This window comes from Ctenopharyngodon idella, chromosome 10 (genome assembly GCF_019924925.1).
Source record: "Ctenopharyngodon idella isolate HZGC_01 chromosome 10, HZGC01, whole genome shotgun sequence".
In the NCBI taxonomy this organism is placed as follows: Eukaryota; Metazoa; Chordata; class Actinopteri; order Cypriniformes; family Xenocyprididae; genus Ctenopharyngodon; species Ctenopharyngodon idella.
Window position 1 is genome coordinate 5,648,714 of NC_067229.1, and position 16,635 is coordinate 5,665,348.

The following is a 16,635-nucleotide window of genomic DNA, read 5'->3' on the forward strand; positions in this document are numbered from 1 at the left end:
GCAAGAGAGAGACGTTTTTTGCAGCCCGATTTTTCTATGCGCGCGTCAACTTTATGGTGTGCACGCGTATATCCATGCTCACTGTTTGTTGTAGACCGAGTTTGTTGTAGATCGATTCTGCCCATAAATTCAAGCATTAAGTGGGTATTATTAGTACTATCTTTATTGATTAAGGCTTATTCCCATTTAGTTACGAAAATGGTCGGTGACTAGTAAACTTTACAAAAAAAAAAAAAACTTTGCCAGATCATTTTATTAACTGGCCCCTGGACAGCCACCATTTTCAAACAGTCACACTTTAAAAGTCAATCATCAAAAGATTGTGAATTACACTAATAATCACGGAGAGTTATTTGATCAAAGCTCAGTGTATGAAAATATTTGACCTTTGACTTTATTCTAGGTATGACGTAGCACATCCTTCTCAGAAATCACGTGACCTGAAAGGTTTGACCTGACGCGAGCCCATCATCAGCACCCTGGATCACTGCTTTCGTTGAGTTTGTATGCGGTCAGAAGCGACATCATGAGGAACGATTCTTTCCTTCTGTGTATTTTATTACTCGTGTACGGTGAGTTAGCCTATTTATCTAATACTTTCGGTTTCATTATAAACTGCAAACAGTTATAATGCGCATTTGCTGTTATTCTTTCATTTGTTTTATAGCCTATATCCGGTGTTTGTTTTTTTGTTTGTTTGTTTTTTACATTCTAAACGATTATTACTTTTCTATAAATTGTGATAAATCACTGCGAATAATGACACATGACTGCACCATTATAAAGGTTTTTGGAACTTACATGTTTGTGCACGTGTGCTTTTTAGTGAAAACTAGAGGGCGCTTGTCATGTCATTCTACATCAGTAGGTAATAGGCCTATTATTGACAACACAAACGCATTTGAGGGGGAGTAAATGATGACAGAATTATTCATTTTTGGGTGAACTATCCCTTTAAAGCGGAAGAGAACAGAAGATCATTCTTTATTTAGATTTTGTGAATTATTGTCATTATCAGTCGGGGTGCAACTCAGAATAGACAAATAAAGCACATTTATTCATAAAGATGTTTGTGAACTCCATTTCAATATGAGTTTGTTTTTAATTTAAGATGAAATAACCCTGTTGGTTGTTTTAAAACAGAAAACAGCTTTGTTTTTGTTTTTTTCAATAAAGCACCACCAGACTTGTAATTGCTATAGCTATTAGCGAAAGTAGAACAGCCTTGTGGGGTTGGTTTGAATTGATGTGGTAATAACACTGAAAGCGTCTTTGTTTATGGTTGAGGAGTGGTAAAGTGACCGAATGTTCGAGAATTTGCTGCCATATAGGCTACTACACTCACTGCACATATTTTAACAATGATGTATAAGTTTCTCTCACTTTGCATTACCTGTTTCTGTTTGTTCTACAGGAGTGTTTGGTGCTGATGTAGATGAAGTGCCAGTGTCAGTGATTGAGGGAGATTCTGTCACTCTAATATACAATGTTACTGAAATACAGAGAGATGATAAGAAAGTATGGATGTTTGAAAAAAAAGATATCATAGCTCAAATCGAAGGGGGGAAAATCTCAATACATGATTTTTCTGATGGGAGATTTAGAGAAAGACTCGAGCTGGACAGTAACGGCTTTCTCACCATCAAGAACATAAAAAAACAACACGGAGGACTTTATAAACTAGACATCAGTGGCATATATGAGACATCCAAGAGCTTCAGGGTTACTGTTCGCGGTGAGTAACTCAAGTCTTACAGTGTAATATTGGTATGGAATAATTAGCACAATTTAAATACTGTGGAAAGATTTAACTGTTTATTTCTTTTACTTATTTGTATATTGAACAGTGAAAAATAAAAGCAGCAACTGAGTCGGAGTTTAGAGTCATAAATATTATCTGACTATACCAAAAGTACATTCAAAATAAGATCACAGATACTTCTTTTATGATTTTATCCATTTTCAGTTTATTTATTTATTTGTATTTTTCAAACAATAAAAAACTCCAATTGCAACAAAAGAAGTTCTATGTTGTGTTATCATTTCCTGAAATCCAGATAACCTATTCTGAGCTCAGATGCCTGTAGTTTCAGATACTCAGAAGTAGAAATTTATATTTATTATTTAATGATTTATAAGCAGGTCAGATTAAGTGCCATGCTGTTGAATCTGAAGTCTGGAACCTTTTTTGGTACAAAGAACAGACACCAACTCATGAGAGAGAAAAAATGAATAAATAAATAAAATAAATTCAGTTGTTACCAATGTCAAGTATATTTTTTTTTTCTTCAATCCAGTCTTTTTTGTTTGTTTTGTTTGTCCATTGCAAGTAATTTCATCAGCAAAACAGCTGGAGTGAAAAATTGAAAAATTATTATTTTAATATGATTTGTGATGATTTGTGAGCACCTTGAGATTCAGTGACTGCCACATGATCAACAATGTTTATTTACTTAACTTCTTAACCTAAGAAGTGCACATTTTAAACATTTTACATAAAAGCTATTTTGCTGTTTTTTTTTTGTTTTTTTTGTTTTTTTGTTTTGTTTTAATGCTTAAATGTTTATTGCCAGATTTAAATAGAATTTTGGGTAAAACAAAATTAATGTGGTCTCATACTTTTTACACCTCACTGTATACATATTGTTTTGCAAGTAAAAGTTTTTGAAAATTGCTTAGTGTTATAATCTCTGTTTTGAAGTGTTCCTATTTTTTCTCATGTGTTTGTTGTAGACAAAGATAATGTGGAGTCAGTGTCAGTGATAGAGGGAGATTCTGTCACTCTAAACACTGGTGTTACTGAAATACAGAGAGATGATCAGATACTGTGGAAGTTTGGAGATCAAGGCGCCCTCATTGCTCGCTTAAACGGCCCTGTTGACGCAAGGATGAAAAACATTCATCTGAATGATCAGACCGGAGACCTCAACATCAGAGACATCCAAAGAGATCAGTACGGAAATTATAAAGTGGAGATCAACACCAGCAGAATGATCTTACACAGAAAATTCCATATTAGGCCTACTGTTGGTGAGTAGCTCAGTTTTTCTAAAGCTAAGCTTTAGCTATAAGATTTCATATTAGATTTTTTTCTGCTATCATATTATGACTCTACACTAAATTAAACCGAATTTTAATTGCAGCCAGTATAGCTAGTAGACTAATAATATCCCAGCAAACATTGGTCCAATGACAAGTGTCCCTGGCCAAAAATAGTCGCGGTAGTACGGCATAAATCGGTAAAAAAGAAAAAAAAAAAAAAAATCCTAAAAATGCATTCAGATACGTTTGTACATGTCTACAATTCTCTGGGGTTGCATATATAATTGTTACTTTGAGTTTTAGCTACGTGTAGTTAATGTTAATTAATAAAATAACGTCAAAGACGTCCGTTCAAAATTCATTTTGAAACTATTTTTCAAACATGACGGGACGTGTCAGAGGGATGTCTTTTTAACGGTCATTAAACGTCCAAACATTTTTTTTTTTTTTTTTTGAGATATTTTTAATGTAGGCCTGTAACATTTAAAACGCGATAACGTGTATCATCGGTCACAAATACACCTGTTCTGAGAACACAGTCTTTCAGTTCATAGCCTACCCATCATCAAATGGTCAGGTTGGATCAGAACTAATCCAATCTTCATAGCCAGCCAATTAAACGAGAGAGTTCAAAAATCATCATGTCTTATTAACATCACAAAATACCAAATGTACAAGTAAAAATGGGCATCATCAGCCTGTAAAAATTCAGCAGCCAATATCAACAATTCAGAATGGCTGATCATGTTCAAATTGAATATTTTGTAGGCTATTGTATGGTTATCTTTCAATGGCAGTGTAGTTTTTCAGTCTAGGTACCCTGATTAGATCCTCACTATTTGGATTTAGCCTATGTCTTTTCTTTTTAAGTGAAACTAAAATAGAAAGAAGAATTTATGGAAGAAATGAATGAAGCCTCTTGAGTCTCTTTTGTCTGTAGTTTGGTAATAGATTTTGATATGCTACTCATTCCAAATATTCTGTAATTTCCACTGAGCTATTGTGTTATCTTTGTATTATAATCTGTAATTGCTCAAACTATTTGGAAATATGCAAGTGTGAAAATAAGGTGAACTCTAAGTTGCTTATTTTCAAATGCTTGTGGTTCTCAACCAGTGGGCCAGGGACTAGGACCAGGCTGCAGGATGACTTCAAAGTTTTAAAATGAATATTAATATATTAAAATGACCAAACTCATGGCTAAAAATCATGGGTAGTTAATTTAATATATCAATACTCCCAGTTTCTGTTAAAAAACAAACAGCTTTGTCATTATTACAGCAGAAATACTAGGCTTCAAAACTGTGTTGGACAATGAGTCAGAAAGGTTGAGAATTACTTTTATAGTAACAGTGCACATTATTGACAGTGTATTTAAAATATTCCCGAATGAATCAATATCGCATCCTGTGTGATATGAATTTATTCTCTGAGTAACCCATTTGTTCTTCATATGTGTTTGTTGCTGACAGAGGCTATGAAGACAGTATCAGTAAAGGAGGGAGAATCTGTCACTCTACGCACTGGTCTTATTGAAATACAGAAATATGATCTGATATTGTGGAAGTTTGAAGACCATCTCATTGCTGAAATCAATAAAAGGACCAATCAGTTCATATTAGAAGACAGCAGAGATGAGAGATTCAAAGGCAGACTGCAGCTAAATGAAAAATCTGGATCTCTCACCATCAGTGACTCTGAAACCACAGACTCTGGAGATTATCATCTGAACATGAGCAGAAGCACACACACCTTACAGAGGAACATTGGTGTTACTGTCAAGGGTGAGTAGATCAAATCTGCAATGTCTTATTTACATCTGTGCTCTGTGAACAATTTAGATATTGTAAAATCCAATTAACATTTCATAAAAATATATATTTATGACAAACAATAAGACATTCCCAAAGAAATGATATGCAAAAGTGAGACATTTGTTAAAAATAAAAAATAAAAAAATTACTTATAATATGATCAGACTGACACTTTTACTCATGCACACTGTCTCTCTTTAGCTTTTAAAACAGAAAACCGCACTGAAGATTCAGGTCTTCACCCAGGTTATGTGGGACTGATATGTGTTTTTGTTTTGCTGTTGCTTGTGGCTGTTGGTTTTGTGATTTACCGTCGCTGCAGGAGTAAGTATAACCCATAGTTCATATAGCATGACGATGATGATAACAGATGGTTAGACATTAAAATACTGTGAGCTGCATCTGAGAAAACTTCACACAAAAACTGCAAATATGATCTGTTTGATCTCAGCATTGTTTTAGACTGTTTTGTGTCTGTTGGTGTTTGTAAATGATGTACCTGTGTGAAGTTTGTCCATTCAAATATTAAATATCATCACAAAGGAATAACAATAATACAGAAATATACAGCACTGATATTTTACTTTAAACTAAAGAGAAAACAGTAGCCTACATGCTATAGAAGTATGCAGTAAAGTTTGCCATTTTGCATGTCCTGGGATAGGGAGAATGTTTTACAGCTACCCTTAAGAGTTAAATGTAAAATATCAAGGTAGTGCTGTATCAAAAAAGAGCCAGACCACTGAAAGTAAACATGCTATTGTTGTGTGTCTAATGATTACATATTTTTCTGCCAGTGTTAAAGTTCAGGATTGACACTAAAATCAATTCTGTGTTTGCTTCCAGCAAAGACGTCGTCTAATCACAGTGTCCAATGTGGTAAGATACTGATCAATGGCCTTTCTCGATAATTTGTGATTAATTTCGTGAATCTGTAATTATGACATCAAAGTACTGCGAGAGCGATTGTAGAGCATACAACTCCTTATGCTTTTGAATCGCTCTTGCGGTACTTTGATGTCATACGCCGATCAGTCTGCACAGCGCCGATGCATCTCAAACAAGCCTATATTAGTAATTTTCACTTCAGTGGACATCACCGTTATTTAATTTAACAAATTATTAATTCAAATAAATTGTTAAGCAGGTTATGCTCTTGAGCTAGAGCTTTTATATGCAGGTGTATAAGATCACTGACTTGAATCTAAGATCACACAAGTTTTTACTGACTCTTACTGTGTTTTTTATAGCAGACTTCAGTGAAGATGAAGGGAAAAATCTCAGGATCCAGAATAATTAAGAGTAACCCAACTGCAACAGTGCTTAACCTCTGTAATAATACAAATGTGAGCTAAACTGTATAAATTAACAAGAGCTGTATTTGGTAGAAACAGAGAAGCAAGGTTTGTTTGATGTAATAGTTTGTATTACATTTAAAAAAAAAACAGTTTACAGATCCTTGACTCATCCAGTGTAATGCTGAGCACTACTTTTAGTATGAGAACTTTGTTTTTATTACTTTTTAATTCTACACATTTTTCTAGATTTTTTTATTTACTGTTTTGTTTATTGATCATTTTTACAGATAATTTTTTTTTTTTTTTTTTTTTTTTTTTTTTACTGTTTTGTATTTTGTTTGGGGAACTAAATCTTACGGTTTTGTTTAAGTTGTGAATCTGTAATCCTAAATATGAACTGAATGTTCAGATAAATAGTTGTACTGTCTGATCATTTCTGCTGAACAAACGCTTTTGAAATAAACCAGTCAAGAAAATGAAGCTAATATTCATCCAGCCTTCAGCTAAATATGCACTGTATATGAATGAGCATAATAAAAAAAAAAGCATAATTCAGATGCTGTATTCTTGTGCTAAGGTTATTCCATCTGGTTATTCTTTTGTTTTTTCATTCAACAAAACATGAACAAGTAAGGAGAAATAAATCATGAGTAATAATGTGAAATTAATTATATTTCTGTCTTTTAAATGGTTCTCATTTGTGTGATCTTTAGGCTGTTTGTGATTTTTAAGCTGATCTTCTGCTGTAGAATCACAGTGTTGCTGTAATCAATAATGTGAATCTAACTCAGAGATTGGGCTCTAAATGAGTTCAGTGATTCAAGTCAAATAATGATCATGTGAAAACATAACCAACACCACCTGATCATCTTTTCTCTTTGCTTGTCTAGCTGTTACAACTCAGTTACAACAACCCAAACAAAATCTAATATTAAAAAGTCAAGGGTCAAGAGCCCAACTAAAGCAAACCCTGATCTCCATGATGGTGACTTAAATTTGTGATTTTAACAGCAGGTGTTCATCACTAATGTTCAATAGTCACACGATTAATTAATTATCTTGATTGAATGGTCTTGTTTTGGTCTTGGAAGGTCTGGTCTCGACCACACCACTGGTCTTGAATGGTCTTGGTTTTGGAGGTCTGGTCTTCACCTCTGAAATTAACACAAAGTTGTGTAAATGTGTAATATTAACACATTACAGCTGTTCTTGGCTGCACAGATTGTGTTGATTCTGTGAACAAATACACAGGTTGTGTTAATTTTAAAACTACACGTAATATGTGTAAAATAATTTAATTCTTCCAACACATTTTTATGCAATATTGACACAAAATGTGTAAACTAGAGTGTTACACATAATATGTGTCCTTTTTCTACACATTTCTTCTTAGAGTGTACCGGTATACCACTCACAAAAAAAAAATAAGGGGACCAAAAATAAATAAAACTGGAAAGATTTTATATTATTTACAACACGAATGAAAACTCACCATAAACGGTGACAGCGAATCGCGTGATTTATTTATTATTCTTGATAATGATGCTTAGCTGATATGAACATTGTGTTCATTACTGACGTTTGTGAAGGTGAGATCACCAGTCTGTCTTTCGAGCTGCAGTCTGTCTCTAAATTTCTCGTCATCATATGTAGGCTAGTAATGTTTCCCGCCGCTATTCTGGTTATACGAGTTTTGCTCGGTCCAAACCTCCACTCGATCTTATCATCGCTATGTATTTCAGTAAGATTAGTAACGAGAGTGGACGAATCTCCCTCCATCACTGACACTTTTATCTCATTGGTCTCAACGCCAACATTCCTGAAAAACAAGATTAGATTACATAAATATGTAAAAAAAAATCTAAATAATTTGAATGCTCCAAAGAGTAACTATGTACATAAGTCATGTATTTACAACTCACCATCCAGAAGAAAACAGCATGAATCATTTCCTTCAACCGTAAATCCGTCAACCAGCTAACAGAATTTTGTTAGGAGAATGTTCTCTAAATATTCAGTGTTGGTTCTGAGAACATAAAAAACGTCCAGTTTTCTTGACGTTAGAGGTACGTTTTTTAAAGGTATAATGTTCCTTAAATGTTTGTTCAACCTAATTTTGATTTAAAATTCAACATTCTAGGAACGTTGATTTGTAACATTCCAAGAACATAAAAATGTCCAGTTTTCTTAATGTTAGTCGAATGTTATTTCAAGGTTAGTATGATGTTCTTGAATTTTTTCAATCATTCAAACACCTGCTGTGAACAAGCACTGAAAGAAAGAGAAATAAGAACACAAACTACAACTTTCTTCAGCCACAGCCTTAGATGAACTGAAGATAAAAGACATTAAATCTCTAGATCTGATTAAACAACTCCACAAACAGCATTACCAGCTTCACTTATTACTAACCAGACTGACTTTATTTCTGTCTCACGTCTACAGAAGATCTTATTGAGAATTAACAGAGGTTTAGATGTTGATGTCTTATTGAAAATGTTTCTTTGATGTCACCATTATGGAGATCAGTGTTTGCTTTAGTTGAGCTCTTGACCCTTGACTTTTGTTGAGTTGCTGCTTTTTCAGCAATTGCAGGTGTTTTCAGAAAACATTTCTGAAAAATTGATAAAGCAGATCAACATGTCTATTTTAATAACAGACGAATGACTGCATTAAAGTAGCTTAAACAACTGTTTTTTCTGTAGTTTTGCTTACTTTTGGAGTTGAAATGTTATATGAGCAGGAAAAAATAAACTCAAATGAGGTGATCAAAATCATTTGTAACACTGAAGTGACTTGTGTAATATGGTCCAAAACTATTTAAAAGTTAAATATGACACACTTAGACATCAGCACTCATCATACAAACCTCAACAAGGGTGACAATAAAAAAAATTCAGCTGCATAATTTATTCATGCAGCAATGCATGCTGGGAGCTATGAACGTGTTTTGTATGCTGGCATGAAGCAGATCATCATTGTTGTGTTTCATATGCAGAATATTGATATCTGAAACGCAACAATCTGGGTTTAATTACTCATTTCTAACACAGAATTTATTACGACTTTACCTTTGACCTCTGACACAGCAGAGGTGCTGTGTTATTTTTCTTTCCAGAATGTTGCAGCACTGGTTTGGTCTGATCTACTTCTGTATTACGCAATATGCCCTGAGATGTAGAGAAATAAGAGCTGTTCAGTGATGCACGAAGGATAAGAATCGGATGTCAGTGTTCCTGGATTCACTGTTTACAATGAACCTGTGTAGAGTGGAAATCTGACGTAAAGGAAAATAATGCCTTTGCCCATACCCTTCAGTCAACCCATACATGCAATTGTAAACAGGAGCAAGACATGTGTCCACTCAACAGAAACCACATTTTTTGGGGTCAGACTGAGACTAAACCTACCTGAAATAAACTCAGATCGCAGCAGGTTTCACTTTGACTCAGAAACTGAGCTGAGTGTACAGTGGAAACAAGATGTTTCTTGCATGAGAAGAGTAAAACTTTTATGTTTTGAGGGGAACTCATATCCTGAGATTCATTAACAGGAAAAGAAACCCTTCATGCACACTAAACATCAGATATCTGGAAAAAAACATCTCTTTTTTTTGGTCTCGGTCCTGGTGCGCCCCCTAGTGACTAAACATTAAAACATTTACTGCAGTATCATTTTTTAAAGCTATTTGCCATGTTGCTTGTAATTTTGCTGTGTGTTTTTGTACATATCCTTCATGCTGTATCATGCTAAGTGTCTGTACAGATTTATTGTGATGCTTTTATTGCAGAAAAAAGCCTTACTTTTTGACTGATCTCCTCCATTGTAATTTCCAAATAGACATACTAACGGTTTGGAGGGGAGTGGTTTAAGCGTTTTCAACCCAAGCGGTCAAACTGACGTCATCAGAGAAAGAACACCATTCCAGACAGGAAGTAACTTTTCAGATTTTGAATAAAGATTACCACGACAAACTTTTTCTTTTTTTCTTTTTCTGTGTATTAACTTGCACGGATTAATTGTTCACCACAAGACTAGTAGCCTAATATGTGCTAACAATAAGTAAATGTAAGTAAATAGGGTCAATTTTGATTTCATGACGACTTTAAGACTTTTGTCTTCTTTTGTGAAACATGAATACACAAAATGTTTTTTTACTGGATTTGAGGAGTTTATGTGGCTGTAATAAAAAAGTAACAAATCCTTTCATCGCGGGACCCCCTTGGGAATAAATGGATTGAGAGGAATGCTTCATAGAAAAAACCTAAAAATGCTCAAAATTCAAACTAAAAATACTAAAACTTTACCAAAAAATGATTTTATAATGTCCACATGTGTAGCCTATCTGAATGCATACTGAAGAGAAATGACTTTGGAACAGCTCATTTGCCTTGTGCCGATGATGACCCATACCAAGTTTCGTAATGATGTGCTAATGCTTTCATAAAATACAGTATTTTACTACATTTCAAAATGGCAGATATGAGAAAATTGGATATCATTCGACTCTGCATGCTGCCTCGAATCTAAGAGACCACTTTAATGATTTTTTGGACAAACCTTTCAGAAGTTATAAGCAAAAAAAAAAAACTTTTTTTTTTTTTTTTGGTGTATCTCTGAACCAGTAGGTGGCACTGTGCCGAAACGCAGCATGTAAACTCAGGTCATGTTTGTAATGACATGGACCAAGTTTGGTCTGAATACGGTACAGCAGTGGTTTTCAAACCTGTCCTGGAGTACCACCAGCCCTGCACATTTTGTATGTCTCCCTCATATATCACACCTGATTCAGCTCATGAGCTCATTGTTAGGGACTGCAAGACTTGAAATGGGTGTCAGATTTAGGGAGACATACAAAATGTGCAGGGCTGGTGGTACTCTAGGGCAGGTTTGAGAACCACTGCACCACAGCGTTGCAGAGATACAGCCTCGCGTTCAGTTTGGGGTGCTCTACGTTAATTTCTTTGTGTGTTCAAGAATGGGTAGCTTTATCAAAAAGCTTTTTGCCAGCGTGGTCTGAAGATGATCTGATTTGATTTTCATAAACCAGGCGAACCATCTAGGAGTCTGAAAAAGTGTTGTTGTTTTTTTTTTTTTTTTTTTTTTTCTCCAGATTTCAAAACGGTGGAAATTTTCATGACATATATGAGTGCAAATTTAGACATTTGGTGGCGCTAAAGGGTTTGTGTTAGAGACTCCAAATTTGCTATGGTTAATGTTCAGACTCTCCTCTATCAGTGTGCCAAATTTCACCAATTTTTACCATAAGGTTTCTTTGTGCTACCATATTCTTCCAGAGTGGAAGAACAATAAGAACACTAACGATAGCAATAGGTGCCTAGCCACCTTTGGTGCTTGGCCCCTAATATTATTAGAAATACAATTCGCTCTATAAGTAAAATGTTTTGTTCAGGTTTTGTGCTGTGTATCTGAGATTGAATGCTGCTGTATGGACAGACTAAAGCTGAATTTCTGTATCCATGCTGTGAAGCCTGGTGACTGTCTCAAACCGATTTTGTGCTAAGAACTGTTACCGTGATGGCCAATGTCCTGCCAGACAGAAGTGCTGCCCTGGGCCATGCATGCAGTTAACAGTGCTGATTTAACCATCAGAAAGCGTCCTCGGCAGACTGATTTCTTGCATACCATACTTGAGGTCTTACTTTCACCAAATATCATAGTTTAGTAAAACCTCCTGTGTTTGTGCATGGGGTTTTTATTTATTTATTACGTCTTTCTCCAGGAGCTTGGCAGAAAAAGGGATTAAAAGTAATGGAAGCCTTGAACTGAAGTACAATGCTACCAGAAATGAAACCAACTATGCAGGTTAACGCTAATGCGAGTAATGTATGTGTAAAAATTGGTTTAATATAGATTTTTAAAAAAAAACTGTTTTTTTTAAGAACAGTTTAAATGTTTCTAAAGACTCCCGATTTGGTGAGATAATGAAATTTTCTTTTTTTTGGAATCTCGTTCCAGTGACTGACGTGGAATAAGGAACAGTGGGGTTGGTAAGATTCTTAAGAGGAGCAAAAAGAGTGAGCGTGAGGCCTTGTCCTTGTCACCGTTTTTTGTCATTCACCTGCGCACATTAGTACTCGCTTAGTCGGGAGGGGATTGTCATTTAGGGTCACCGGCAAAGAAGGCAACAAGTGGGTGCTGTTTGAGTGTAGATTGGGACAAGGCTGTAGGAGTTCTGCTGCTCCTCAGTGTGATGACTCTATTGAAACACCAAAGTGTGCAAGAGAACTACTGGCCTTTGCCCTTTTTGAAGCAGAGTTCTGTACAGTGTGGTGTTTATGTAGACTTGGATATATTCATGGAATTTAAAATGCATGGAATTTAATATGGTCACTAAACCGTTGAGACACAGCTTGTTTTTGATGACACACGGCTTGAGTTAAGTGTTAAAATACATGGACCTACTTGATTTTAATCAAAGTTGTTCATTTAAATGTACAGTGAGATTGTAAGGGTGGGTGAAGGTGAAGCTGGGGTGGTCGAGATGAAACTAAGAGGTACTTTTTTTTTTCCCCCCTCCATGTGAATGATGACTACCATCGTGAAACAATCGTGGCGATTTCTGTGATCGTGGCTCTTAATCAGTGGTCCTATGTCGTACAGTGAGAGAGATTCAAAGACTGCCGTTTTCCCGGTCTTGCGACCAAAGATAGCCTACGATCATTTTCTGGCAATGTCAGAAATTCAGCATGATTAACGCACAGTGTGTTTGCTGCTACTAACCTACGTCTACTGACCAGCAAATAAAAATGTGACATGAAATCAACGCGACACGGCGCTAAAACTTAACTGCTTACCTCAAGCTTTTTTTTTTTCCCCTTCTTTCGCCGCTTCCTTATTTTTTTCAGCACGCATATAAACTACATCTGCCAAAGTGTGCCTCAATATGCTCTTTTTGTTTACCACTAGCGTATGCTATAGAAACTTGCATCGTAGCCTATGAGTCAATAGGTGTCATCATCGTACAGTCTTATGCAAGTTTAATAGATCCATGTTGCACAGTGTGATTTGTAATGATCTTATAGGATTGCTAAAATCGTGCAGTGTATCCCGGGCTTTAGTCTGTCCTATAAATCTCTCTCTCCACTGGTTTCACAGACAAGGTTTTAGTCTAGTCCCAGACTAAAATGCCTGTTTGAGCTGTTTTAACTGAAAGCATCTTGCACTGACATGTTTAAGGCATATTTATAAAAGCTACTGAAATGTTGTAATTGAACTAAGGCCTAATCCTGGCTTAATCTAAGCCCCGTCAGTGAAACCAGGCCTCTGTTAAATAAATGTATTTCTTTGAGATTGGTGTGGTCTCCTTGTGCCAGATCACACTGGCTTAAAGAATCAAAGGTGGTGGCAGTAAACTGTCACATTTGGTTTTGGGTTGTGTATCGTGTTTTGTGGTGAGTTCCAAATGGGATATATCGCCCTCCGAAGGGCACTTCGGAGTGGAAACAATCATGGCTGCCATACTGAAGGGTCGTTCCAAACTGAAGTGCTCAAAACTGGCCACTTCAAAGGGCTCTGCGGAATGAAGGATTTTGAAGGGTACAACTGATGGGCCCCCATGATCCTTGTTACTGCATGAAAATGAAATGCGTATTAATACAAAGAGCACACCGGGGGAAAAAGACGAAGGCGCCTTCTTTATATAAACTTGCCCAAGTCAGTTGTAGTTCTTGCGTTTCTCTTTCCTCCAGTAATTTGCTTGTTAACAGCAGGTGTTCATCATTAATGTGGCACGCGTCTGGAGAAAGAGAGAATGCGTGATGCCAGCTCAACATTTTGATGTCTGTCAGCATCGTGATGGATGATGGCATCATCTATCGGCCAAACACTAGCTAACGTAACAATCCATATCCTTTTGTTTGTTTAAATCAAATAATTTCTTTTAACTTGTATTTTTAAAAAAGAGAAAAATGAGAAATTGTCTATATCTATTTGATTTGATAAAGTAAAAAAGAAAAGTATTTCTTAAATGAGAATTTTTGTTTTGATTAAATCTATATCTTTTTGTTTAGATCAAAAATAGAATTTAAATTAATTGACTTTCTTCAACAAGAAAAATATACTTTGTGCCAGGTTTTATAAAATAGTTTTCATAGACAGAGAAAATACTGTTTAGGGCAAGTTATTTATTTTTCATTGGCTCAAGTTATAAAATATAGATGTGAACCATTACCCTAAATTTTTTTAATTGGATGAATAAACATTTTTTCAATGTAATTTTTTTTTTTTCTTTGCTTTTTGACCACATACACATAGCTTTCATAGCGTTCATTTACTTTCGGTTTCATAGCTCTCATTTACTTTCCAGAATGTTGCAGCACTTGTTGACTCGGTGTATTGCTATGTTAGGCAATATATTCTGAGATGTAGAAAAATGAGCTGTTCAAGGATGCACAAAGGGTTGTCGGTGTTCCCAGATTCAGTACTATGTTTACAATTAATCTGGGTAAAGTGGAAATCTGATGTAAAGGAAAATAATGCCTTTTCCCATTTACCCATCAGTCAACCGCACACATGCAATTGTAAACAGGAGCAAGACGTTTGTCCAATCAACAGAAACCACATTCACTGGGTCAGTCTGACACTAAACAAACCTGAAATATACTTAGACCGCAGCAGGTTTCACTTTGACTTAGAAACTGAGCTGCTAGAGTGTACAGTGGAAACAAGATGTTTCTTGCATGAGAAGAATAGCAATTTTATTTGACTATTTATTTTGAGCTGTTTTGAGGGGAACTCATATCTTGAGATTAATGATAGCAGGAAAAGATGCACTTCATGCACACTAAACATCAGACATCTGATTTTTTTCCACTTTGAATTCCAATAGTCCAAACAACCCAGACCCGTAATCATGTTCAGAATTGTTTTAAAATCAGTAATTGAATGTAAGTCATCTTAAAAGGAAATCTGTTCTTTGATCTGAATGTAATGACTGCAGAATGTCTTGGTTCTTATGGTTAATTTTCAGCATCTTCTGTTTACTGCAGTTATAGGCTCTGGCTATGGAACAACAGCATTAACAAAACCTCTCAAGACCACATCCTGTAGAGATGTTTGACAGTATCTCAGCAGACACAGACTGACCCTTAATGTTGTTATTATGCACTTAGTGAGCTTTTAAAGTTTGGATGATGTATTTATTCACCACAAGTACACTCAGCCCTGATAATCTTTTTTTTAATTTTTTTTTTTATTGATAATTACATTTCTGTGGGGACAATGCTGCAGTTGTGTAGTTTTTCTATTTTTATTGTATTGTGTTTTATTATTATATTATAATTTAAAATATTATGAAACTACATTTAGGCCTAGTCCACATGTACACGGGTATTTTATAAACGGAGTTTTTCTTCCTTTGTTTTTTTTTAAAATCGCGTCCACACAACCACTGTTTTAAAAAAAAAATCTCCGTCTACATGAAAGCGCAAAAAAGCGCTATGAAGCGCAGTCAAAAGCCATGTTGGCCAATCAGAAGCCTGGAAAAAGTTTATTACCGGTTCAGTAGGCTAACAACATTGTCGTTTTATTAAGCATTTTATTAGGCTACTATTATTATAATTCTATATAAACCAGAACAATTCAATGAGACACATTCATTCAAAGTAAACATTGTCATAAGCAGACCTGCGTAGTATTGCATTCTGATGTCTCGTTCCGCAATATAGTGGGAGAACTGTGCACGTATCTGTATACGTTAAGCCCTGTTACCACACTTATTAGCAGCAATATTTTGACTACGTCCTTCATTGCACAGACTATCCTCACGTAAAGGAGATAGCGGCGAACTGCACAATCTGACGTCAAACAAATTAGATAACAGCGCGCACTACCATTTCACTGGCCAAAACCTCCGGTTTCACCGTCTACACGACAACGCTGTAACATGAGTTTCTAAAAACGCATAAAAAGCTGCGGTTTTGAAAATACCCGTGTTCCTGTGGACAAGGCCTTAGTATTTTTTACTATACTGCGTTCGGACAGTTTTTTTTTTTTTTTTTTTTTTGACTCCAGGCCTCAGATTGGATACTGGTCTTGCTCCTTGAGAGCCCTCTAGTGACTAAACATTAAAGCATGTTCTGTGGTATCATTTTTTTTTTTTTTTTTAAGCTATTTGCCATGTTGCTTGTAATTTCTGTAAAATGAGGGCGGTCCCAGTTTAGGGGTTCGTCGGGACCTTTTTAAAAATTATTTTGTTGTGTGTCAATTTCTACAGAATTAAATAATTACTCCAGGAGATGGTGACAAGTAATTGTGTTTTTGCTTCATTTCAATCGTCTCCATGTCTGATGGCTTGAGACTGAACTGAACAAAACATTTCAGGTGTTGTGCTGAAATCTGACCCCCGCCAAATTATTACCCCCTCCCCCCCTCCCCTGAGGCAGCTGAGATGACAAAATCAATTATGCCGTTGCAAAGGATAGTTATTATAGGCAATTATTTCATGACTTTTGTTATAC

At 35.6% G+C, this 16,635-nt stretch overlaps 1 protein-coding gene across 5 annotated transcripts; it reads left to right on the forward strand.

Moving 5' to 3' along the window:
• The first annotated feature begins 103 nt into the window (after positions 1-103).
• Positions 104-6,735, forward strand: si:dkey-182g1.6 (uncharacterized). 5 transcript variants are annotated; one of them, XM_051907358.1, is made up of 7 exons: positions 104-572; positions 1,415-1,735; positions 2,734-3,030; positions 4,515-4,826; positions 5,058-5,180; positions 5,654-5,735; positions 6,110-6,735. In XM_051907358.1, the coding sequence occupies exons 1-6, from the start codon at positions 527-529 to the stop codon at positions 5,716-5,718; spliced, it is 1,164 nt and encodes a 387-aa protein (XP_051763318.1). In that variant the 5' UTR covers positions 104-526; the 3' UTR covers positions 5,719-5,735; positions 6,110-6,735. The 5 variants fall into 5 exon arrangements, 4 of the variants coding, with proteins under 4 accessions (XP_051763318.1, XP_051763317.1, XP_051763316.1 ...); XM_051907357.1 differs by having other exon boundaries at positions 105-572; positions 6,107-6,735; XM_051907356.1 differs by having other exon boundaries at positions 107-572; positions 5,703-5,735.
• The last annotated feature ends 9,900 nt before the right edge of the window (positions 6,736-16,635 follow it).

What these genes read in the sequence shown, in the direction of transcription:
- si:dkey-182g1.6 (XM_051907355.1), top strand. Translation starts at nt 527, where the DNA reads ATGAGGAACGATTCTTTCCTTCTGTGTATTTTATTACTCGTGTACG. An exon ending in CATTGGTGTTACTGTCAAGG is followed by an intron (nt 4,827 to 5,057) that starts GTGAGTAGATCA and finishes GTCTCTCTTTAG; the next exon opens with CTTTTAAAACAGAAAACCGC. An exon ending in TAATCACAGTGTCCAATGTG is followed by an intron (nt 5,736 to 6,106) that starts GTAAGATACTGA and finishes TGTTTTTTATAG; the next exon opens with CAGACTTCAGTGAAGATGAA.